General features: G+C 33.5%; 1 protein-coding gene across 1 annotated transcript; it reads left to right on the top strand.

The window, feature by feature from the left end:
• Positions 1 to 5,924: 5,924 nt before the first annotated feature.
• On the top strand, positions 5,925 to 24,219 carry ZSWIM2 (zinc finger SWIM-type containing 2). Its single transcript, XM_065881066.1, has 9 exons — positions 5,925 to 6,089; positions 7,222 to 7,298; positions 8,871 to 8,911; positions 14,991 to 15,201; positions 16,260 to 16,511; positions 19,406 to 19,490; positions 20,193 to 20,302; positions 22,334 to 22,487; positions 23,407 to 24,219. Exons 1-9 carry the CDS (start codon positions 5,925 to 5,927, stop codon positions 24,217 to 24,219), a joined length of 1,908 nt encoding a protein of 635 aa, XP_065737138.1.
• The last annotated feature ends 2,818 nt before the right edge of the window (positions 24,220 to 27,037 follow it).

The raw sequence follows: 27,037 nt of genomic DNA, 5'->3' as shown, positions 1-27,037 counted from the left end.
CTTCATTGAATGTCCCACAGGCACTACAATCTTAACATGTTTAAACCTGTACTTGACATGTTTAAATCTGGGCTCAAGATCTTTCTGCCCAACTCTTTCTTCTGTGTTATCTCTCCCAAGGGTTTGAGACTCATCTTTGACTCTTCCCTCTTGCTATCATCCATATCTCATTGGTTTCTAAGGCATTTTGATTCTATGCTTGAGACCCATTCTTTCTTCTATATCTCGACAACCACTAAGTTAATGAAGAGCCTCATTTTACATACAAAAAAGTTACCTCATTTGGTAACAAAAAAGCAGAGACTCACTCAAGCTAATTAAGGCAAGAGGGTTTATTGTGCCGAGTAATTGGTGAATCACACAATAAGCTGGGATATAAAAGGACAGGTGTTGATTAATAGAAACCATTTAAGCATAAAATTAAACAATAAAAAATAATAATACATAAATACAAATTTAAACAACCCTGGTTTATCTGGTAGACATCCTCTAGTGCCTTATTCATTAATCATGCATGGGAGATAAGCTTTCTAAATCCTATGTGTCCTTATATTTGTTTGATAACTTAGCTAGATATAAAATTCTAGTGTTGGTGTCATTTTCTCTCAGAACTCCTCCCAGTCTTTTAGCATCCTCTGATGTAAATGAAAAATTGGATGCTTATCTAATTTTTGCCTTTTTGTACCTATTTTTCCCATAGTGTAAACAGTTAGGTTCTTCTCATTCTCTCCAATGTTCTGAAATTTATTAGCCAAATATCTAGGTATGATATAAATCATTATTCATTCATCTTTACTCAGCACTTGATAAGGTCTTTCCATTTGAAGGTAAGTTCTCCCCCTTTGTTTTAGGAAATACCTTTTAGTAAATCTTTGATAATTTCCTCACCTTCATTCTGCCCTTTGGAAATCTTAATAGTCTGAATTTGTCCATCTTACATTAATCCTCTTTCTTTCTTTCTTTTTAATATTTATCATCTTGCTTCCTTTCTGCTTTATATTCTGGATTATTGACTTCATCTTTCAAAACTTCTATTGAACTTTTTATTTGACAATCATTTTTAATACTGAAAAGCTCTTTCTTATTCTCTGAGTGTTACTTTTGACTGGCCAAACCATTTTTATCTCTCTCCTCTTACCCATTTTGGTAGCTCTCCAATTTGTTAATACCCCCTTTCCATATTTCTGAGATTTTTTTTTTTCTTTTGGCCTCTAGATTGTAAAGACATGACTAGCTTCTGCCAAGACTTGAAAGGCAGAAGAGAAGCTTTTGAGACCACCCAGCCCAACTAGCAATCACAGTTAAAAAGTCCTTTGGTTTTTCTGTAGCAATAATAGTGGAAGTACTGATATCTAATCCTTAACTTCTAGAGTGACTGGGAGGGATTTCCAAAGGAAAAATCTCATGGAGTGAACAGTTTTCCTGAGTGCCTCACTTTAGAGTGGGATCATACTTTGATTCTGTGGCCTTTCTAAATATTCTGTAAGCTAACTTATATGCTATAATAAATTTCTTTATACTTAGAATCAGCCAGAGTGATTCTATTGTCAAACCCAATGCAGGCAGATAACAAGGAGTAAACTGTTCCATGTTCATACCTTCACTTATCCCCCTTTTCACCAGTCAGTACTTTCCATCCATATATATCCTGGTAGTTTGTTGAAATTTGCCAGTTCATTTTCTATTGCTGTGTTAAAAATGACCACAAACTTAGTGGCTTAAAGCACCACCCATTTATTAGTTTACAGGTCTATAGGTCAGAAGTTGAGGCAGGCCTGACTACGTTCTCAGCTCAGGATATTACAAGGCCAAAATCAAGGTATCAGCTAGGCTGTAGTCTTATCTGGAAGCTCTGGGGAAGAATCTGATTTCAACCTCATTAAGCTTGCTGGCAAAACCCAGTTCTTTGTTGCTATAAATCTAAGGTCACCATTTCCTTTCTGGCTGTTAGTCAGAGGTTGCTGTTTTCTTCCAGAGCCCCCACCACCACCACCATCACCACTGCTTTATCACATGGCCCCCTCCATCTTCAAGGCCAACAAGAGAATCATGTTTTAATCCTGGCCTCTCCTTCTGCCATCAGACAAAGAAAATTCTGCTTTTAAAGGATTTGTGAGATTAGATTAGGATGACCCAAATTATCTCCTTTTTATTAACCCAGTCAACTGATTAGTAACCTTAATTACATGTGCAAAATCTCTTTTGCCATATAACATGACATATTCACAAGAGAGGGAATTATGTAAGGACAAAGGTCATTGGGGTCATTCTTAAAACTCTGCCTATCTCAGCCCTCTCTAGTTCACTTTAATATCAGAGGTTGAAACCTTTTTTATTTTTTTATTATTTTCATAAGCTCTTCAGATTGAAAAGGATCTGACATTAACTACTCAGTTTTGCATCTTAATAGTATCAATCACACTCATAGTTGGTTACAAATTTATATTAGACTTGGATGTGCAAAATATTGAAGTATGTTCTCTCTATAAATGATCCAATCACTTGCTAGCCACTACTCCCCTAATGGGGAGGGGGGAAGCATAACTTCATAAACTCATTTAGTCTGATTTAATAAAGTCTTTTTAGATAAATGGTATATATTGCCAAAGAAAAATTGCACTGGCAGAGTAAACAGGCAAAGAAGTCTATTCAAGACATTACAGCAGGGGAGAGAGATTGAGCTCAACTATACCAGAACAAAAGGTGGGAGTTTTGAATCCTTTGGTGAGCTAGCTGGAAAGTACTGGAGGACCTTAAGGATAAGATTGGTCACTGCGATTAGACCATTTATGTTTGCTATTTGGTGATTATCAAAGTTAGGCTCCATGCTGCCACAAAAACTGGGAGATAGGAGCAATATCTTTCTTGATTCTATTTCAAAGGGATGGCTAGCATGTTCTTGAGAAAGATATTACTAGGTTGTAAAACTGGCAAGATTCTGTGAGAAAATCTGCATCTCAAAGGGGCAGTGAAAGAATTTACAAATGAAAGTTTTCTAAAGTAAATGCTCTAAGAAAAGGGAGGTCAGGAACTTAAAGTCCAGAAGAAATCTGTCTGAAGTTTAGTCAAGGTGAGAGGAATGTTAAGGCTACTTTGGTCACTATTAAGGATAAAATGTTTAGCATTTCAGTTTTCTACCCATCACCTATTTCTCTCCACAAATGTATATGAGTGTTTGAGGAAAGTGAAGCTTATGTAACCTTGTGTCTGATGATGAAAGATGGAGACCTTGAATCCATACAATGTCCCCTGGATTCTTGCTGGTCACTTCTGCAGTGTGGCCACTGTTGATCACCTGTTGGTAATCATTGAGTTGTTCTGGACCTGTTGGATTTTTTTTTTTTAATGGAAGGTATCATGTTGGTTCCTCCCACTAGAGTCCTTGGTTCTATTTGCTTCCAGTCTTGAAGTCATTGAGTTCTGCACCCTCTTTGTAGCCACTAGTATTCTGCCCTTCTTTTGTGACCATTCTCTAGGGGTAAACACAAATTCCTATATTCATTATATATCTTTACCCCTTGAGAACCAGGGCATTACCTCCAGTTCATTTACCTGTCTTCCACTGGCACCTCTGCATATTGCTTATCGTGTTTTAGGGCACTAAACTAGAAACTCAAGTTTCCTACTAGCCTGTACCTCCCTAACACTATTTCAGAAGTAAGCATACTACTACTACTACTACTATACACACACACACACACACACACACACACACACACACACACACCCTAGATGTTCTCAGTCTTCCCAAACCCAGCTCATTGTTTCAATCCATCCCTCCACCTACTCCCACTCTTACCACAACACACACATACCCACCCATGTTGAGAGTGGCAGCTGACTTTTTCCACTGACTTCTGTTATTCTTCTTCCCAACCCTTCAGGGCATTCTCTTTCATACAATTCCCAGGCCTAATACTCTAAGCCCAGTTTTTTATATCTTAATCTGTAGCTATAATAATTTTTAATTCCTGTCTTTTATAACCAAATTGTATTGCTAAAGGGCCTAAAACTTAGTTCATGTAATTCAAAGCTTATCAATGACTTTGTAGCACTAACCACTTCCCTCTTTCCTAGGGCATTATGCTTCAAAATGGAACTTGGAGGGGAACAATTCCCTTAAATATTTGCAAAATATTATCCCTGTCACACACTCTTAAGAGATGAAGCAGACATATGGGATAGTCACCTGGCTATAAAAATGTTTTTAAAGTCTTAACAGAGATACAAAAACAAATGTCTTATAGCTAAAGTTCTGTCTAGCAACCTGTGCTTTCTCTTTTTAATTTCCATAAAAGTATGAATACTGTTACTTTTATCATTCCCCAAAATAGAATTTACGAACCTATATTCAGTTGACATAATGACAATCGTGTCTTAAAGATGCGATCTTTTGAGAATGCTGTTTATCAGTTACACATGTATCAGGTATTATTAGCTAATTATAATAAGTAAAACAATTTACTTATTTACAAAAATAATTTGAACAATTATTTGCTATTGTTTGTTTCTTAAAGTTCCCTTCAAGGTAATTCTTAAATAACTATATACATAATATATGTAATATATATGGAGATATCTTATGTATGTATGTGTGTATATGGAGAGAGAAGGAAATGGTGGTTGAATAAAGTGCCTTCACTCTGAAACCTTACTCACCTTCTCATTTAGAAAGTGTAGATTGTCATTTATTTGGAGTTTTTAAAATTATAAGTATTAATAAATAAACTAAGTTAATTCAATTTATAAGTTCTTTTGGTTTCAATATGAAGTTTTTTCTTAATGCATAAAGTTTAACATCTAGCACCATTAAATTGATGGTAAAGTGGCAGTATGGTAGTACGTACATTAGTTGTTATTAGTAAAAATAGGAGAGTAGAGATAAAATTTAGTTAAGTTAAAACCTTAGACCTAGGATTAGATGCTGTTTATCCAGATGTCTCACATGTGAAAGCTGCCATTTCCATCATCTTCTTTCATACTGGGGCCTTTGGCCATTTTCTCCTTCCTGCGCTTGACATAATCTAGTTGTGAGTTCCTCCCATGATAAAATGGGACAAATATCCCCCATCTTTATATTTTCGCCACCAACTGGCTATTTCCTGATTTCAATTTCTGAAAGAGATATTCCAGTAATATGGCTTCTTTACTTGACTCATACTGTATTACAGCTCTCCCCCTAGAACGTAGTAACAAAGCTCATAGACAATTTGAACTATTGAGTCAACATAGCATAGCTTATTCCTTAAATTGGGATTTGTAAATTTAGAGGGCATAGAGGCAATGGATTCCGCACCCCACCCCAAACACCCATCCCTACACAAACATGCAACTTAAAGATGCTCCCCTCATTTAAAGACCATCCCCCCACCAACACACACATCCCTACTTAAGAGTCTAACTTCCCAGGTTAAAATCCTGTCTTCCACATCATTGATCTTCCCCCAGCGCTTCATTCAGATTATGCACCTAGTACGCAATCGGAAAATGTTTTTGGAATACTGTTAAATGTCAACAGTCACTCTGGGCTTTCGGATAAAAATGATGAATCATCACAGGATCATTTCAGCATCCAGAGCCCAAACTGTAACCGGGGGGTTGTGCGACTATCCTAACACAGAATTCACAAGCCCCCGCCTGCAAGGAACCAGCAGAAGAAACGCGAGAGATTTGACAGCGATGACTTTGGCCACCAGCTTTTAAATCAGCCAGTTAGGTATTAGAAACACTCTACAGTCAGGATCGTTGCTTCAGGAAGGAGTGGAGACGGGGGCGAGCTGCGGAAACAAACCTCCGCGCAAGGCACTCTGGGACACTGCGACTCAACCGCCGTCTCCAAGGCAACCGGCGGGCACGCGGTTGTCATGGAGACCGGCGGGCGACTCAGAAAGCGGAGGGGCTGCCTTCGCCCCTACCCAGACAAGATGCATCGCAGAGGCTGTAAGGCCTCTGAAAGGCGAAGACACTTTAGCGACCGCCTCAACTGGCAACAAGACCAGGCGCTGAGCAGCAGCATCTACCTTCTACGAGAGATGGGCCCCACCTCCTTTCTACTGAGAGAGGAAGAGCCGGAAAACAGGGATTTCCGAGTAACTACCCCCCACAACCCGCCTCGGCTCCCTGCCAGGCCGACCCGCGCGGTACCCCCAGGCCCACCTTGTATGTAGCCACTTGCTGCCGAACCCCACCCGCGAGTGTTCCAGACTCTAAATATGTGCACATTGCTGATTGAAACAGTACTTGTTAGAAAAGTTCCATTATTGGAGGTTAGGACTCCAAGTTGCATCCAACTCTCCTAAGATTATGGCCTTTGATCTCTGGACTTAAAAACGGGAGACATTTTATCTGAATATATGGTTTGCATTTACGTGCGTTCTTAGATCCGTTAGCAGTCACTAACCCTGTAACTCAAACGAAATGAAAATCGTACAATCTGTTTACAAGCCGTATATATTTGCTAAATAAATAAAATCAGGTTTTCTTTACTTTTCAGTCAGTCTGAAGCTATAACAAGACCCTTTTCAAGTATGGCTTAAATGGTGATTCCTTGGAAATGTCTTAATGAATAAAAATTCTTTTTAATTTTGCTGAAAGACCACAGATATTTCATATTTGCATATCCTACTCTCACCACTCAAAAGTCAGCCACCACTCTACCTCCCTGGAGTTGACTTGAAAATTTTTAATTTAGTGTCATGCTGCTTATGTCAGACGTCCTTTTGTCACTTTATAACCCTTAGGGCATTTAATAAATAGTTTAAGCCAGTATAGACTTGGTGAATAAAATTAGTTTTCTTGAATAAAATTAAATAAACTCACCAATTGAAACGCACAAAACAAAAACCCCAGAAGAACTACTTTACAAAAGGTCTTTAGCTCCATTGCAAAGTAGAATTTCCTTTCAGTTAAAAATTTATAGATTTTTTTTCAAGTTTTTAAAATTAGATTTCTTTTCACTTGCCTGCAGGTAGGTCTATTAAAAACAGCCTTAGCTGACAATGCAATTTGTTGAACAAGGCAAAGAATAAGGAAGTGAAAAATTAGACTTATGTCAAGAATTAAGATGTTCCAGTAGACTATGTTCAACCTTTTGGAGTCACCTAAACTAAAATATCTCTTGAAATCTCTTTTAATCCAATTATCTATTAATTTTACTCTATAACTCTAAAAACTGACTGGAACTTTTTTTTAAGTATGCATTTTTCCATTTTTCTTTTGAAGGTTTCTCTAGGAAATCCTCATGTTTGTAATTGTTCCATATTTCTGAAAGGAGGGGAACTTTGTAAGCATATATGCTGGTAAGTGACATCGTAATGAAGATCTTCCACAAAGGAACATCTTGGTATATTACATGTTTTGCCTTTTTCATGGCTTGAGTACTGCAAGATTAAAGAAATTTGGTGTTGGGAGAACTTAAAGGTAAAATGGTTGTAGCTTGTCAATATCGTTTTGGATATTTTATTTCATCCCCCAAATTAAGTGAGGTTTAAAAATTAAGTGAGGTTTAAAAATTAAAGTGAGGTAAGCATACTACCGCCTCTATATGTTTGGAATGTTATTGTTTTTAATAAGAAAAAAAATCAATGTTTAGATTTTCATTATGTACAAAGGTGAAATGTAACAATAAAACAAAAAATCTCCCCTGTTCACATCACTGATGATAATTGCATGGTTCATTATGATATTTTTAAATTTTACTATTTTCCTTTTCAATTAGCATTTGACTCTGAATCTTTTAAGATTAAAATAGGACTCTGCTGAAGATTACTTCTGTCAAATCTAAAATTTTTCCTCTAAGAGTCAGATCCTGTAGGTGATCCCAGAAATGAAAAACAAAAAAATTCCTTCCATGTAATTTAAACCCACATCAACTCATTTGTTTACCTACTATACTTATACCAACAAATCACTGATTATATTATTGTAGAAAGTTTGTAATTGATATTTTAAGAGGAAAAAATCAAACAAGAAATTAAGAAAAGTGTGTATCATATTTCTAATGCTTTTCTTTATAGGTTAGAAAACAGTATATAACATATAGCTGTTATTTTTAATGCTTTTATTTACCAAGTTTTTTGTTGTTTTGATCAGTTTTTAATTGAGCATTTACTAACACAAGTTATTTGCTCTAGTTAGCATAAAAATATAAAATATGGTCCCTTCAAAATTTGCAATTTGGTTTTATTATTATACATAAAATAGGTTTTTTCCATTTTTATTTTATGCCAGCTTCCTCAGAGCAAGGGCATTCTGTTCTGATTTTTATGTAATGTAACTTATTTTTTACAGTGTATTTACCATAAACTTAATGGAAATATAATCCAAGTATTTAACATACTAAGGTATATTTAATATATTTAAGTAAGAATTTAATATATATTTACCACTTTTTAAAAAAAGTCATATTCCATTTTAATTGGTGATATTTGAAAGTATTTTTCTGTCATACGTTAAACTGGTATGTAGGAAAACAGTCATTTGTTACTCTATCCAGAAAATTCCTCCATGTCCAAGAGTAAGAAACTTCCAGGGAAGTGTAAAAAGAGTGCTGTGAATACTTAGATTCCCTCACTAACCTCTCTTTGTGAGCTACTCTATGTCATAAAGAAATACATGGACTCTCTCCGACAAATCTCTTTACTGCAAATGTCTTTAGTTTCCATGTATCATACTTTTTACACATATGCTTATTTTAAAACAAAAATTTAACGACTCTTGTAACAGAAAACTGATGAGAATTTTAAGTTTATCCCTAATACTTTCAGCAATATAAATTCTATAATACCATTCTTATTCTAAAATTAATAATACCTTTTGAGGTTATGTCAGAAATAAATGTTTTATTTTGTTTTTCTACTTCTGAATATTAGGGTCTTGTTGAAAAAATTCAGGCTTCCAAGGAATCATGAATGTAAGTTGCATTTGTGTGTTTTTACTAATTTGAATTTAACGAATTTAATAATTGTTTATTTAGACATATTCTAAATTTAGACAGTTATTGTCCAGTCTGAAAACTGTAACACAGTTTGTTACATTAAGACAGTTGGAACATTTTTCTTCCTATTTACCAAAAAAATGTGACTTCATATGCCATTTCACATTAAAAAGCACTTAATAAAAAATGAGGTGAAATAATGGCCAGGTTTTCAGTAGAAAAACTTTCCCTCATGAATTCTAAGCAAGAATTTACAGTAGTTTCTGTATCTAAATTTATTTTAATTATGAGAAAAATGACAAATGTAATTTTTCAGGTCACAGAAATAGTTGACATGATACATAATTTCATTTAAAAATGTTTACTGACAAGTTTTTATGCAAAAAATATATGTATTTTACAGTTAAATAGTTTTTATGTCAGTACCTACATTGAGTTTAAAGTCAGGCATATGACATTTTTTATAATTTTCAATTTGAAATTTAATTTAAAATTAAATTCTAGAGTCCTCAAAAATAAAAGAGAAAGAAAAATAATTCTATCACAGGTTATTTCGATTTATACATTTTATAATAAAGATGCTATCATTATGGAAATGTTTCCTGCAAAGATTTATTTAACCTATACTAGATTCATCTAAGAACTGCAAAGGCATTTAACATTTATTAATAAATGTTTATAATATTCATAAAGAATTAAAGTGATAATCAGTTTTCAATTTTTTTCAATTCAGGTTATTGGTTCTGTTTAGGCAACTATTATATAAGTACAAGCACAGTTGACATTTAAAAGTCCTACTAGATAATAAATTAATATTAGTGTTTCACAGGGATTTTTCTTTTGTATTCTTCTCTCCACCCATTTTCTTAGAAACATCTCATATTTTCTGTCTCCACCTGTTACCTCTGTAACAGTGATTTCCACATCTTATCAGCAGACCAGTATTTCCAGCTGCCTTCTGAGCACCACAATTTTGGAGGTCCTGCAGGCATTTGGAATAGTAAATTCCCCCCGATATGTGCTCTCCTGTTGTATTCCCTATCTCACATATTGGCTTTCCTTTTTCTTTAGTCTCCAAAGCTAGAAACCTTGGCATTCTCCTTGTTTTTCCTTTCTCATCCTCTTCTCTCATAAACAAATCCTGTTTATGTTACATCCTACCTACTTCTCAACAGTGATTTTACTTCCCCATCCTCATTCTTACGTTTGTTCAACCATCATCAGCCCTTAGTACTGTTCTTTGTAGCCTCCGTTTCCAGCATCTGCACTTTGTTGCTTTCTCCTTCACATTGTAGACAAAAGGTTCTTTCTGAAATGTCACCTACTCTGTACTTCATCCTCTCTCCCAATCCCTTCATACACAATAATTAGGTTGGATGAGTTCATGGATATTGCTTTCTTCTCTATTTCTCCATTGTATACACCTGAAGTTAAATGGTCACATCCTCTTCAAAGTCTTAGTTATTATCTGCATTATTTTCCATGTCATTTTCACAAGCTTCTATACTAGGGCTACCCAACAGAAATATAATGTGAACCACATATGTAATTTTCTGGTAACATATTATAGAAAGTAAAAATAAACAGGAAAGTTAGTTTTAATAACATATTTTAATTTAACCCAATACATCAAAATATCATGTCAGCATGTAATCAATATAAAAATTATGTTATTTTAATGTTTTTTCATACTGCCTTCAAAATCTAGTGTGTATTTTACATTTACAATGCATCTCACCTCAGACACTATATTTTCATTGGAAATGCTTGATCTGCATTTAGACATCGTAAAATATTCAGTTGAAAAATAAATTCATATAATACCCAAATTGTTATAAACATAAATTTTCCAGAAACTATAGATTATCAGTTTTCCATTTAAAGTTAAATAAGACAAAATTTAAAATTCAATTTTCAGTCACACTATCCACATTTCAGGTGCTCAGTAGCCACATGTGGCTGATGGCTACCATATTGAACAGTGCAGCTCTACCCAGTTACATTCAACAAATATTTATTGTACTGCATATTAGTCAGGAATCCTACTAGGTGATATTTTAAATAAATTGAATCATATGAATTGCCAATATTTTTTCATCTACAAAAATAGCAATTTCATATGGATCAATCTAATACTTTATATCATATTATCCTTTGTGCTCTTGAAGGCAGAAACCACATCTTATTATAAATATCCCTATTTTATTAGGAAATTTAGTAGGAAATTTTTTGTTTAAATTTGATCCTATATATTAATTTTGAAAAATTATATTTCCTACTAAAATAAAATATTTTTTATACCTCATAGTTAAAAGACGTTTTAGCTACTCAACATTGAGAAAATCCTTTGTGCACAAATATTCAAAGAAAGTATAAGTCTCAATAATGTTGAAATTTATCATTTAAATGAAAGTTTGAAAATTAAAGTAATTCAAAGAAAGCTATAAACAATTATTCAATAATATTATGTAAAGTATGTACATAAGTGTGGAGAAGAAGGTAGTGAAGCAGAAGCATTTTGAACATCATTCATAGATTCTTTTCTAAAACAAATCTGGAAACAATTATTTGTGCCCTAGTGTTTCATACAAGAAACCTGAGACTCTCTTTTATTTTTGAAGACCTATAAAGATGATTACATAGGAATTTTTTATAAAGAGATCAGTTTTTGAACACTGAATATTATTTTCTATCACCCAACAAATGCTTCCCAGTAAAACCTAGCTTTATTACCTAATGGTTTTTCCTAAATATAACGTCTAGTAAATGCCATCTTGTCCTTTTCTCAATTAAATATTTATGGATAAAATAAAAACTTCATTTTAGGAAAATTTTTTAAATCCCCACCACAAAGATATAATAAACTTTTTATTTTCTATTTTCTTTTTTGACCTTGTATTTATGTATACCTAATAGTCTGTGGGAATTCTGTGTTCTGCTTTTGTCACACACTGTTACTTTATTTCAGTGCTATGTAGTCTCTCTCATTCAAGTCATCAGTGAATGTTAAATAAACTATGATATACCATGTTAGTGTATGGTATATCATAATTTATTTAACATTCTTCCATTTGAGGCATTTAATTTACTTCTGACTACCTGTTATATTCTTTGTAAATGAAACTTTTTCTCCTCTCAATTATTTCTGTAGCCTGAAGTCTCATTAACTGGATCTTGCAGTAAAACTATTATTTTTTACTGAGATATAATAGACATATAACTTTATATTAGTTTTGGGTGTACAACATAATGATTTAGTGTAAGTATATATTGCAAAATGATCAACACAATCCAGTTAACATCCATTACCACACATAGTTACAATTTTTTTTCTTGAGATGAGAATTTTTAAGATTTATTCTTTTAGCAACCTTCAAATATGCAGCAGAGTACTATTAACTATAGTCACCATGCTGTACATTATGTCCCCATGACTTACTTATTTTATAAGTGGAAGTCTGTACCTTTTGACCACCTTCAGCCATTTCTCCTACCTCCTAGCCGTCCCTTGGCCCAACATCTGGCAACCATCAATCTGTTCTCTGTATCTGTGAGTTTGAGTTTTTTTTCCTTTTTTTAAGTATTAATATTTTTATGTCTGTCACCCATAGGTATTGCTTTATAGCAATACTTTTGCTGATTTATGATTTCAGCAGTATATCAAATTTCTGCTAGCTTTGCTTTTGGATTCATGTTTTAGGCATATTTACCATATTACTTAAGCATAAAATGGAAGACATTAACAGCATATTTAAGTCTCCAAAGAAAATAAAGATACATGGAAATATTTTGAAAAGCTAATAATATTTCTATAATATTAGAAAAAAAGACTAAGTCACACAAAGTGGGAAAAAATAACAGATACAAAGTTCATAGTAATCTATTCATTCCTAGTAAATTAAGTAAGAAAATAGTTTTCATTCTTCCATACATACATCTAACATACCCTTAGAATCTAAAATGCCCTGAAATAACTTTTTCAAATAAAAAGAGAAAATAACATAAGGCAAATAAGATGTAACATTCTATTTATTTATTACCTTTTGTTTAGATTTATTCTGTGTCTGCACCTCATTTTGATTTTAACTCACTTTTCTTCTGATATTAATGAAATTGAACATCTGTTGACTTTAATATTTGTACTACATGTGTAAATTAAACTTTGGCTATTTATTTATTGGGATAAAACTACACACTCTTCCTATAATTTTGAAAAATTATATTTCCTACTAAAATAAAATATTTTTTATACCTCATAGTTAAAAGACGTTTTAGCTACTCAACATTGAGAAAATCCTTTGTGCACAAATATTCAAAGAAAGTATAAGTCTCAATAATGTTGAAATTTATCATTTAAATGATAAATTAAATGTTTGCAAATGTTTTTCTGATGTCATAGTTCTTTTTTATATGGTTTCATTAAATTTTGTTTTATGTATATGGATTTTTGTGTGTTGCTAAATCTGACCATTTTTACTTTTCATGTATATTGTTTTGATACTTTGAAAGTTGTCTATCTTCCATAGTATTTTAGAGATTTTTTTTTCTGCTAGCTTTTCTATTTTATTTTTATTCTTCTTTATAGCATCCATGTGTAGTTGTATTGATATAAATTGGAGGTTGGTATTTGGTTTGAAGTAATTAAATTTTTTCCATATTTCTACCTAGTTATCTCAATAACAGCTATTAAATAGTGCTTTTCATCCTTGTTTCATAATTTTTATAGTGAGTTTTGTTTTTTTATAATACATTATGATATCTGATACGGTTAGCTGTCTTGCTCTCCTTTATGAAAGAATATTCTTTTATAGTCTCATACATTAATTTTTCCAAATTAATTTCAGAAGAGTTTGTTTCTCCCTTTTATTCTCCAATTCATGTTATACCACAAAGAACAGTTTGTAGCCAACTCCTCTTATGAAATTTTATATTTCAGTATTTCTGCTGCTCTAGAGAATCTTTATCCCCCAAAGCACAATCTTTTGTTCTTCATTTTCCTCCTCATTTTTTTAGGGAGCAGATTTTGCTGTGTCTCTGTGACAAATAGCCCTCATCCTCCAAAGTAATGGTTAATTAAAGTATGATACCCTCCCACATTCCACCTGCCATGCCACCTCAGACAAGGAACAGAGATTTCTGTATTGAAATGTAACTGTGATGTTTTCAGTATTGTTAATGTTTAATTGGTAATCTTTTAAGGGAAAATGGAGCTTTTCATTATCTTGCAAATGATTTTTTAATCTCTATGTATTAAAGAATATATAAAATGAATAGAACTCAAGGGGACCAATAACAACTGGCATTTAAATTATGTTAAGAAGAGGGAAAGAGGAGGGGCATGGGAATGGGCCAGAGAAAAAGGGAATCTAAGATGCCTGGATCAAAACTATATGCACTTAGTACACCATTTCTTAGAAGGACAGCAGGATGGAGAAAATTCAGAATTCAAAGACTGTGTATCCCAAATGTATAGGCAATATAGTTCCTAACAGATTGTCCTGAGGAATACTGACCAAATCTATGAAGAATGTGGCTACCGAGACACTTGTAGAGACGTAAAACTAAGGAAAGTAGGCGCAACTGTGTCTTGCTCTCTCATTATCTATTTACTAATTTATTCATCTAACAAATGTTAATTACACTAACCACTCGAATCTCTCATCTCCTTTCTGTATTTATGCCCATTTCTTTTAATACTCCTGTATGATGATAAATATTTTTTTATGAACAAGAGAACAGATCAAAATGTAAGAGATGATTATAGCACCAATCCAAGGAGGAACACTGTCTTATAATTAATCTGAAACCTTTATAATGTGCTGGTTACACTGACTCTTTTCAGTAACAGGAAAACAAGAGATAACTTCTCTTCTTTTTATAAATGACTCTTTTCTGACCTTTTGGCTCTGAAAGGAATACAATAAGTGGTAAATGTCAGTGTAATAATTCAACCAAACTTTCTGATATTTGGGAAAAAAATGCTAATTTTCTGCCTAAGTTGTTTCTTTGTCTCCAATTTGCCACTGAATTTTAATACTTTGGAATTTATCGTTAGCTGCTTTGCAATTAGGTCTTGTGGAAAGAGAAATCAGCGACTTGCTTCGAGGGATACATCGAGTTCAAACTCCCCAACAAGGAAGGAACAATGAAAATGCACAGATTGAAGAAGATGGTTACATTAAACAGAAGGAAATTAGTTCAGATGATATATGCTCTATTTGTCAAGAAGTACTTTTAGAGAAAAAGGTTCCTGTCACCTTTTGCAGGTGACATGATTTTTCTTTGGATTCTATAAACTTATGAAAAAATTCTAATTTAATATATTTGTAATATGTTATGAAACATGTTGATTGAAAAATAATACATATTTAAACAATTATACTTAATTGACCACCTTTTATTTCCTAACATGTTGTGAGAGGTCCTGTTCTAACTCTAAATATTTCTGGGCTACATTTTAAAGGGTGAAAGTTAAAAAATAACTCCACTTTATTTACTTTTTCACTTTAAGTTATTAAAGTAGATAATTTTCATGTTTCTGTTTTATACACATGAATAAATGCCACGGCTTAGAGTAGTTACAAACAGTTTTTCTGAAAGTGAAGATTATTTTACTTTAAAATGATAAAAATTCTCTTCAGCTTTTCTAAATTTTATCTTTAAAACTAAATAATTCAAAATATCACATACATAAATGTTTATTGAGAGTATTGTACTTAACTATGCTTCAAAGGCACTGTAAATTTGGACTTGGAAAATTTGGGCAACCATTTGGTATTGAACTTTTCAATTCTTTTTTTTTCCTGATTATTTACCAAAATTTTCATCCACATTGTATTTTTTTCACATAGCTGCTTCTTTGGCATATTTTAAAGTTACTATTTCCCAAAATATTATTTCTCTCAGCAGATATTTATTGGGTACAACCACATTCATATTGTGTGATTTCTAGAAAAATAAGGTGACACCCCTGCTCTCAATGATGCTTTTTATTTAAAAATAATTATTGTTATACTTTTCCTTTTTGTTAAGACTATATGCATTCTCACTTTAAAAATGAAAAATATTATAATGATGCAAAATCTTTTACCACCATTTCATTGAAATGGGAAAGATTTTGTTTGGAATTCTGATGTACTAAATTAAATATGATAGATTAGATTAGATAGATAAAATAGTGTTTATGTGTGTAATCAAGCTATATCTGGATAATCAGTTCAGAATCTATTTTTATAGGAAATAAAGATGGTAGCACAAAAAATATATATATATATATAAAACTTTGCTGTATACAAATGGTAGACTTGGATTTTATTTCTAACAGGTTTGGCTGTGGCAATAGTGTTCATATAAAATGCATGAAGATCTTAGCTAATTATCAGGATAAGATATCACACACTTCCATGTTGAAATGTCCCTTGTGTAGGAAAGACTTTGCACCATTAAAACTTATTTTAGAGGAATTCAAAAACTCTAGCAAACTTGTGGCTACAGCTGAGAAAGAGCGACTAGACAAACACCTTGGAATTCCCTGTAATAACTGTCGACAGTTTCCAGTTGAGGGGAAGTGTTATAAGTAAGTATCAATCAGTAATATTATAAATTTGTAGTCTAACTTTTTTTTTAATTTTAGGAAACTTTGAACATTAGAGTACTAATCATTTAGCCTTCTTCTTTTCCCCCTTTATATAGTGTGTTTGCCTTAAAGATGGCTACTTACTTAGGATTTTCAGACTAGTGATCTATGTCAGCCCAGTACCTTAAGAATTTCAGTTGTTTTATTTTCTTTACTCACACAGAGTATTGGCTTTGCATTCCAGTCTAGATTGAGAGTCTGAAGTAGCATCCTTTCTTGGAAGCTCTGAACACAGGCTTTGTAGTTTGACCTAAATGAATTTCCAAGCTCAGAGCCCTGCTAGATAGACCTCTTACCCCTGTAACTTTCTTTGAACCACCAATGAGGTCATTGCCAAAAACTCCTAGGACTGAGCCAGAGGGATATTGACTAGATCAACTGAACTGGAGTTCCCCAACTCCAAACTGCAATGATACATGTTTTGTTTTCTTTCACATCTTATACCTTAACAACAACAAGATACTTATTAGAGAAAGAGATTTTCATTACTTTTTGAGTATTCCTCAAACTTTCCCACAATTCCACAATAAAACATCAATTAATTGCTATGCTTGGGATGTTGTGCTTTCTTAATTGAAATCTTAACTGTATGTTAAGAAGAAAATATTTTGCTTCAGTCTTTGTTAAAATTTTTTCTAAAATGCATCAGTTTACTTTTCAGTCTTCCTGGAATTACATTATGATGAGTCTAATTAATATTTTTAAAACCCTCTCATAAAACCATAAAACTGTTTTTAATCACCCCCAAAGGTGAATGATACCTTTCTCCTTTAAACTGTTTTAGTCCTTTGTTTTCTCAATGTGTCACATAGAAGTAAATCAACTAGAGCACCATTAGCAAAAGTCTTTATTGAAAACAGCAAGCCTGAGAAAGCTCACTTGAGGAAGAAGGGCAGAATTTTTATAAAGTTTAGCAGGAGGTGTTCAGCTAGTTTCAGGAATGTTGGTTAAAGAGAGTTCTAGGAAAAGGAAAGACTTGATATTTGGCATTAGCAGCCATTTTTGGGGCAATCTGAATTTTTTCAAAAGGAGTGGGTAAGAACAATAAGGGGCTAAGGTAACATGTGGAAAGGTGGGTTGGGAGGAACAGCTGGGGGTGACAAGGACAGGTGAAAGCCACGGTGTAAAATTTTCAGTTTTTATAGTGATGTATTCCTCAAATTGTTAATGCGTGGGTGGCTTTGGTAAATTATCTCAAATCTTGCTTTTAAGTATTTTGTTAATGACAGTGCTTTCCTCTGTCCCTCTGACTGCTTTCTGTCCCCAAGGGTGATTCTTCCTACTACCCCTCAATACAGGCATTCTCCACTGTTCTGCTTCCTGCCTGCTGCTCTGCACTCTCCTTTCAGAATAACTTCTCTACGCATTTGGCTCACAATTATTCACATCCATATCTCCTGCCACTCCCTCAAATGCTAGCATTTCAGCCGTTAGCCTGAAAAAACGACTTCTGGTAGTTTTAGTAATGGTTTGAGTAGGAGATAAGGTAAACTAGAAAGCTTTTCAGTTCCTCTTCATTAAAGTTTCATAATATAGCTACTTACCTTTTAAGAAGTTAATTCCAAAACTATCATATATATATATATTAAAATATAGAGATACTTAACTTTTTGAAGCCCAGCACAATTTGATGTATTGAATAATCTGCACCATTGCTTTGATTGGTTGATGTTAATTATTAAGAATCTTCCCTGTATGTATAAACAATAATAATGAATAAATTAATACTTGCTGCTTCTAAGATGTCTGAAGGATATATTTTCCCAGATTTCTCTTGGAAACAATCTTCTAATTCTTTGATAACTTGAGCAAGAAAATAACTTTATTTGCTTGAAATGTTATTTCTGGTGAATATTGCTGAAAGTAAATTAAAATGCTCTGCTTGTGGCAAAATTTTTATAAGTGATACATGTTTAGATTGAGCTTTGTGGAAAATGAAGTTTTTTAGTATATCAATGATTTTTATTGCAAACTTTTTATACATATAGCTTTTTCTATTTTGTGAGGACAGAGAAGGAATATAGTGCAATTCCTGTTTTCAAGAAGTATTCTGCTAACTCTAGCATTCATGAAATAATGGGAAAACACTGGGTAATCAAATGATAGAATGTCCAATAGGCTGTACATCCTAAAGGAACTTAGAAAAAGAGATAAATGAAAGATAAAGCATTCCAGGAAGACATCATGGTAGGGATATGTGGTAGGCAAAATAATGCCCTCCCAAATATATCCACATCCCCATGCCCAGAACCTGTGTGTTAGGTTACATGTTGTAGGGGGATTAAGGTTGCAGATGAAATTCAGGTTGCTAATCACCTGACCTTGAAATAAGGAGGTTATCTTGGATTGCCTGGGCTCAGTGTATAATCACAAGAGTTCTTAAAAGTGGAAGAGGGCAGCAAAGAAGAGAGTCAAAGGGATATGTGAATATGGAAGAAAGGCACAGAGAGGTGCTGCATTGCTTGCTTTGAAGATGGAGGAAAGTGCCACAAAGCTAAGCTAAGGAATGTGGGCAGCCTCTAGAAGAAAGGGCAAAGAAACAGATCTCTATAGCCTCCAAAAAGAAATGCCATTCTGTGGACCCCTTGATTTTAAACCCATTGAGACCCATGTCAGACTTCTGACGTACAAAACCGTAAGATAATAAAGCGTTTAAGCTGCTAAATTTGTTGTAATTTGTTTCAGTAGCAACAGGAAGCTAATATGGGGTGAGATTTAAGATGGGCCTTGTCATATCTGCATAGTTCCCAGGAAATCTTGGCCAGAATTTTTCACCAAAAACAATCAAAATAATTGGATTTTTTCTTGTATGTTTTGGTGTTTTGCATTTTTAGGTGTACCAAATGTATAGAATATCACTTATGCCAGGATTGTTTTGATAGCTGCTGCCATCTTTCTCACTCATTTACATTTCGTGAGGTACAGTATCCATCTTGAATTTCATATAGTGTTTGTATTTTCCTATTGTAAATCTAAGTAAAATCTAAGAATAGGTAACTCTCTGGAATAGAGCTGACTGTGTTTGAATAAAAACCAAAGACCATAATTTTTGGAGAACTCTTTTTCATAAGGATTTATAGGCAATCAGTTTTTACATTGGTAATTTACAAAATCTAATATAATAACAAATATGTAATGATATCATACATAAATCTTAAGGACAGAAATTACAGCCATCAAGCTTGAAAATTCATTTTAAAAAAAGATCTCAACACTACAAAATGACTTAAAATGCTACTGACAACCATTTACGGTTTTAAAATTTCTTACATCATGGAATTTTATTGCTATCATTTGAATCTAACAAGCAAATAAGTATCTCCTGATGCTGAATAATAATGCTACCTTCTATTTACTACACAAGATAAAACATCCACAATTACCATTATTGATTAAAAGATAAATATTTTTACCTTAAAAAGTAATGTTATAGTAGCTGTGCAACAGTATATTAGACTCACTAATAATTTGCAAATTCTTTAATGTGTTAAAAAGCTATCTTTTAAAATGATGAGTCTTTATCTACATTATTATGTTATTGATACACAGCCTACTGGTTTCATGCACAAGATAAAAGCTTCCACAATTTACAAAGTAACATTCACCTTTTACCTATTACAGAAGAGAAATCAAAAATGGAGATTGTTGGAAAAAAGATCAGATGAAACTGTAAAATATATAGATATTAAAAATGAGATAGAAAAGATGCCACATTTTCAAGAAAAGCAAGGGTGAGATTCTCAGTGAAATTTATATTTCTTAGGATATTTAAACAATTTTTCAGTTCAGATAAGTTTTATTCATTTCTTTATTCAATAAATATGTATTGAGTACTTATATATACTAGGTGACATAGTATTCAAGTGAAGAGCAAGGCTCTGGAGTCAGAATGCTTAAATCCAATCCTAGTACAACCATAAGTTGGCTATGCAACTTTTGGGCTAGTTACTTCACATCTCCTTGCCACATTTTTATCTTTAAAATGGGGATAATTATAAAACCAGTCTCATAGTAATGTTGTGCATATGAAATGAATTAATACACACAGTAAATACTCAAATAATGCTGTCTATTATTATTATTAATTCTACCAGAGATTGTACTAGGTATTAGGGATATCTAGTTTCCTCAGCAATTAAGTGATCATCTAAATAAATGTAAAATTAAAACTGATATATGTTATGTAAAGAAAAAATACAGGGAGCTTTGAGATTTGCTTTGAAGTAAATGACCTCTATGGGAAGGAAGTCTTTCTTTCCTTATTGCCCTCTATTCCACCCCCAGGGAAGGAGAGTGCTAAGGGGATTGGTTGTATGTCAAAACCCTGACTAGTGGACAGTCGTCCAGACCTTTTGCCATACTTGGTATCAATTAAAGAAAATTAAACGTACCGTGTATAATCAACATATTAGGTACACTATAAAATATATACAAAGCTCATTTTAATAGGATGGGATAAAATTGAAATATTTTTTAAAGGACCATTTCAATGAATTAACCAAACAAAAATTGTGCTTGTTTATACATATATATGTGTGTATATATGTATTTCTATCCCACATATATATAGTAGATAGATAGATAGATTTCTATCCAACCCAGTGGATATCTAACCCATGCCCTGTGGGTGCTCCACACACTTCAGAGACTACAACTCTTGTGGAGCATAAAATGCTTTGTGTGTATGAAAGGAGCCTATACAAAGGCTCTCCATCTCCATTTCCCTTGGCCCTGGCTGGGTATCACACTTCAACCTATTAGAATGATAAATTGTATAACTAATGGTTTAGGAGATATTGTAGGGGGAGACAAGAGAATATTAGGGGTAGAAGGACATTCTAGGCAGAGAAAATGGAATAAATAAAAGGAGAGAGTTTCAAGATTTTTTTTAAAAAGTGATTAACAACCTGAAATAATAGAAACACACAGATTTTTTTTAGTTGACAATTAAATGACCTTGGTAAAAGCAATTTTTGTAGCATTATGAAAGTTTATCTGAAGAGTAATGAGAAGTATAAAGTTGTCTAAAGAATATATTTGAGCTTTATTCTGAATGACTTTTGAATAATAGGAATGCATCTAACCTTTTAACCAAGATTTTGTTTTTAAATATTTGTTTTACGTGTTTTATCAGTTGCTAGTGGCATCAAATTTACATTGTGTAATCTTAGTTAAGTTTGTTGGTACTTTTGCTACAAAAATGGGGTTTGTATCTTTAGAGTTCATTAACATGGTCTAACAATACAGAAGTAATAAGCATATACCCCAAGTGAAATAAGTCTCCTCATAGATTATGACCTACCAGTTTATAATAGTAGCCTGGAATATTTAATATGGTTTACCACGCATCTTACTTCCTACCAGATGACAGAGTGAATTGGGTTGTATTTTTCTAAACACAAGCCTGTGTGTTGGCTCAGTCTGAAATAATTTGAGTATATGGTTCTCAAAATTATGTTCTGGTTTCACTGATGTTAAAAAGTACAAATCAAAAAAATTCAGGTTAGTATTTTTATTTGAAATGACTAAATTAAATTTTGTTCCTGATGAAGTTGATGTTGAAGTTGGATCCATCTTGTTCAAGATCAATACAATAGATTTTGTAACTTTATAATGTACGAGATTTATTATCTTCAGTTCTAGAAGGCACTGGGTTCATTTGCATTATTTATTTGGAGGTTATTACCTGTACTATTTATTGATTACTTCCTTATCTACAATCACATATGACCATTCATGTCTCTCTGTTTATTCTCATTTAGCCAAGTTTACACACCAAAACACGTGGTAAGGTCACTGCCTCTCTTACTGATCACAAAGAATAGTAAGCTGCTTGCTCCAGGCTACCAGTGTCGACTTTGTTTGAAGGCATTTTGTCCTGGTCAGCATACAAGATTGCTACCATGTACTCACAAGGTAGAAGTCACATCATTTTAGTTTGACTTTCCCTGTAGGGCCAGTTTTCACAAATGAAGTGGCAATTTAAGTCTCTCCTTTTACTTTTTAGTTGAATTATGAGCAGAGATGTTCAAATTGAACAGTGTGTGCAGAAAGCTAGAGCAGAGACTATTGAGAAGGCAGTTCTGCCCCCCAAGGATGGATTCCTATTAATTAGGATTCATTTCTGTATAAACTATTGAGGAAAGATAAAATGGCACTTTAAGTTAGATTCTTTTATCTGCTTTAGTTACCTGTAAAAGGCTTATAGAATACTAACTTTTTAATGTTAATTTTATGATTCTTTAGATGAAACAGAAATGCTTAATTTGACATAGTTTATTATTATTTCAAATTAACTTACTGGAATCAAAGTCTAAAGTTGCTGAATCACTATGTAGTGGTAACCAGGTTTTTTCTGAGATGAAGTTGTTTTAATAAATAAACTTTTATAGCTTTAGAGTCACCCTTACTTATAATGACTGATAATTTGTTTTCTTCCCTAGAAGGTGATTTGTCACATTATGTCTTACCATCATATCAATTTTCAACTCTAGTTGGCTATGACATTTTTATTACTTAATAATTTTCATTCATTAGAAAGCAACAGTGAAATTAATGGCTTGAATAAGTAGTGAGTTTTTAATGAAATTGAAAAAATGACATCCATAGAAGGCTTTTCGTTTTAATATGAAAAATGAAGATCAGTCTCTAACCAATTACATTTTTAAGAGAACTTCAAAATATTTCCATAAAACTTGATGAATTTTATTACCTTCCAATATTATGAAACAGTGTTAAAAGTAACACAATAATGAAAGTGGGGAAATTTTACATAGATAGTATACATTATAAACAAGATAATATATCTCTGATTAACTTATAACTTTCTTTTAAGTTTCATAGGAAATGTATTGACAGTTGGTTACTCCACAAGTGCAATTCATGCCCTATTGATGGACAAGTTATATATAACCCTTTAATCTGGAAAGATAGAGCAGTGAGTGGACATGCACATCAATCTGTTTCAAACACAAACATCATTCATCTGTCAAAACAGGAAGAACCAGAACTTTTTATTCCTGGTACCGGATTAGTATTAAAACAAAATGGACTTGGAATTTTACCTATCATACCTCAGCATAATTCTGAAAAGTTGAATACACCTCAAAGTCCAATAGATACTTATCAGAATATAACAATAGATGATCTGTATTCTGTCAAAGTAGATGATTCAAATTCAAGAAAATCAATCTATGAATATAAAATTAGCCAACATTTCCCCAGCTATCTCCAAGATTTACCCACTGGATCCTTTGGAAAAATATCATCTCAAACGTTTTTTCCTTCTATTGATCACAAGAATATTATATATCCAACTGGAGCGGAAAACCCATGTATCAGTAAAAAACACCATGCCGGTCAAAGCCAGAAGATAAACAAAGACTGTAAACGTGTTAACCACAATTCAAAGAAGACTCTTGGTAATAAAATAAGAGAGGACAACACGAGACCAAATACTTTGCTTCCAGAAGATTTAAATCTTATTGTCAATCGGGGTACAGCTAAGCTTAGTTTGTCTAAGAGGTATAATAATTGTATGGGGAAAATTAGACCAAAATGTAGTCATTTATCCAGAAGGCCTATATCTCACCCCTTAAGTACAAAAAGTACTGAGTTATCTTTAATATTAGAAGGAGTTCAGTTATAAAAATGTATTTTATTAAAATCAGAAAATATTTGAATATTGAACATAAAATTTTTTTTGTAGAACATAAAAACACTATATACTCTTGACAAATATTCTCTGTTGTTATTTTGCCTACTTGTCTATGAATAATGACCTACAGCTAAAGGAAATGGCCTCATTCCTTATAAGACTTAAAGAATTAGGTATCTTAATGAGTATGTTCAGTATGTTATGAATTATAAATAATTTTTAGAACTTTCACATATGACTTTACACTAATTAAAATAATTGTTTTTAATTAAGGAAATAGATTTTCCATGCCCTGAGTCACTATTGTCAAACATTTCACTTGATGACATGTAACATACAGGGACTCTTTCCAGGTATTTTTACATTTTCTTGCACTAATAATCACCACAAACCTATAGGAAAATCCAGATGGTGGTTTTCTTTTTTACTTTATTCCTTAAAGGAGGTTTCTTGTATAGGAAATGAAATAAAATATCCTTACAATGCTATAAGCTATGCCACATTTATAGTGGTTTTACTGGGTTTTTTTTTTCATCAAGAAATATATAAGTACTACCAAATTCCCCCTCTTTTATTGAAGTATAGTTGATTTATAATATTGTGTTAGTTTCAGGTGTACAGCATAGTGATTCAGTATTTTTGCAGATTATATTCCAGAATAGGCTGTTATAAGATAATGAGTATAATTCCCTGTGCTATTCCATTATAGATTATTACAAGATAATGGGTATAACTCCCAAGTATAGCCTTGTTGCTTATCTATTTTATATATAGTAATTTGTATTTGTTAATCCCATATCCCTAATTTGTCCCTCCCTGCTTCCTCCCCACTTTGGTCACCACAGTTTGTTTTCTATATCTGTGAGTCTGTTTCTATTTTGTATATAAATTCATTTTATTAGTTTTTAGATTCCACATATAAGTGATATCATGTAGTATTTCTCTTCTCTGTCTAACTTATTTCACTAAGCATAATATTCTCTAGGTCCATCCACATTGCTGCAAATGGCAGTATTTCATTCTTTTTTATGGCTGAGTAATATTGCATTATACATATACATATATATATATATATATACATACAGACACACACACACACACACACACACACACACACACACCACCTCTTATTTATCCAGTCATCTGTTGATGGGCACTTAGACTGCTTCCATGTCTTAGCTATTGTACATAGTGCTACTCTGAACATTGGGAAGCATGTATCTTTTCAAATTAGTGTTTTAATTTTTTCTGGATATATACCTAGGAGTGGGATTGCTGGATCATATGGTAGTTCTATTTTTAGTTTTTTAAGGAATCTCTTCCACAGTGGCAGCACCAATTTACATTCCACCAAGTGTACAAGTGTTCCGTTTTCTCCACATCCTCTCCAACATTTGTTGTTTGTAGACTTTTTGATGACAGCCATTCTGACAGGTCTGAGGTGATACCTAATTGTGGTTTTGATTTGTATTTCTCTAATAATTAGCAATGTTGAGCATCTTTTCATGTGCCTGTTATCCATCCGTATGTCTTCTTTGGAAAAAATGTCTATTCAAGTCTTCTGCATATTTTCTGACTGGGTTATTGTTTTTTTGATACTGAGTTGTATGAGCTGTTTACATATTTGGATATTAACCCCTTGTTGGTCATATCATTTGCAAATATTTTCTCCCATTCCTTAGGTTGTCTTTTCGTTCAGTCAGTAGTTTTCTTTGCCATGCAAAAGCTTTTAAGTTTAGTTGGGTCACATTTGTTTTTTCGTTGTTGGCTTTTTTGGATTGATGAATTGAATTTTATTTTGTTGGAGTAAAAAACTTTCCTTTGAGAGCATTTGCTTTTTGTTCAACATGTATTTGTCAAGTTTTCTTTTAATGTAAGATGTTGGAGTAGAAGGACTTGAGCTCACCTCCTTCCATGAAAACAACAAAATCACAACAAACTGCTGAACAACCACCAATAAAAATGACTGGAACCTGCCAGAAAAGATGTTCTACATCCAAAGACAAAGAAGACGCTACAACAAGACAGTAGGAGAGGCCCATTTGCAACAAAATCAAATCCCATACCTGCTGGGTGGGCAACGCACAAACTGGAAAATAATTATATTGCAGAGGTTCTCCCACAGAGTAAGAGTTCTGAGCCCCACATCAGGCTCCCCCGCCTGGGTGTCTGGCACTGGAAGGAGGAGGAGAATCCTAAGCATTGGGCTTTGAAGGCAAGTGGGGCTTGATCACAGGAACTCCACAGGACTGGGGAAAACAGAAACTCCATGCTTGGAGTGTGCACACAAGGATTTGTGTCCCCTTGGACCCAGAGAAAAAGCAGTGACTTCATAGGAGCCTGGGCCAGACCCACCTGCTGCTCTTGGAGGGTCTCCTGGGGAGGCAGGGGCAGCTATGGCTCACTGTGGGGACAAGGACACTGGTGGTGGAGGTACCAAGGAGTACTCATTGGCATGAGCTCTCCTGGGGGCCACGATTTTGACACCAAGACCTGGCCCCACCCAATAGCCTGTAGGCTCCAGTGCTGGGACACTTCAGGCCAAGCAACCAACAGGGTGGGAAAAGAGCCCCACCCTTCAGCAGACAGGCTGCCTAAAATCTTCCTGAGTCCACAGCCATCTCTAAACACACCCCTTGACATGGCCTGCCCACCAGAGGGATAAGACCCAGCTCCACCCATAAGGGGACAGATACCAGAAGCAAGAGGAGCTATAACCTCCGAAATGGAAACCACAATCACATAAAGTTAGACAAAATGAGATGGCAGAGGAATATGTTCCAGATAAAGGAACAAGATAACACCCCAA

Source organism: Phocoena phocoena, chromosome 7 (genome assembly GCF_963924675.1).
Source record: "Phocoena phocoena chromosome 7, mPhoPho1.1, whole genome shotgun sequence".
In the NCBI taxonomy this organism is placed as follows: Eukaryota; Metazoa; Chordata; class Mammalia; order Artiodactyla; family Phocoenidae; genus Phocoena; species Phocoena phocoena.
Note: the sequence above shows the minus strand (reverse complement) of the source record. Positions and strands in the feature narration are given on the sequence as shown.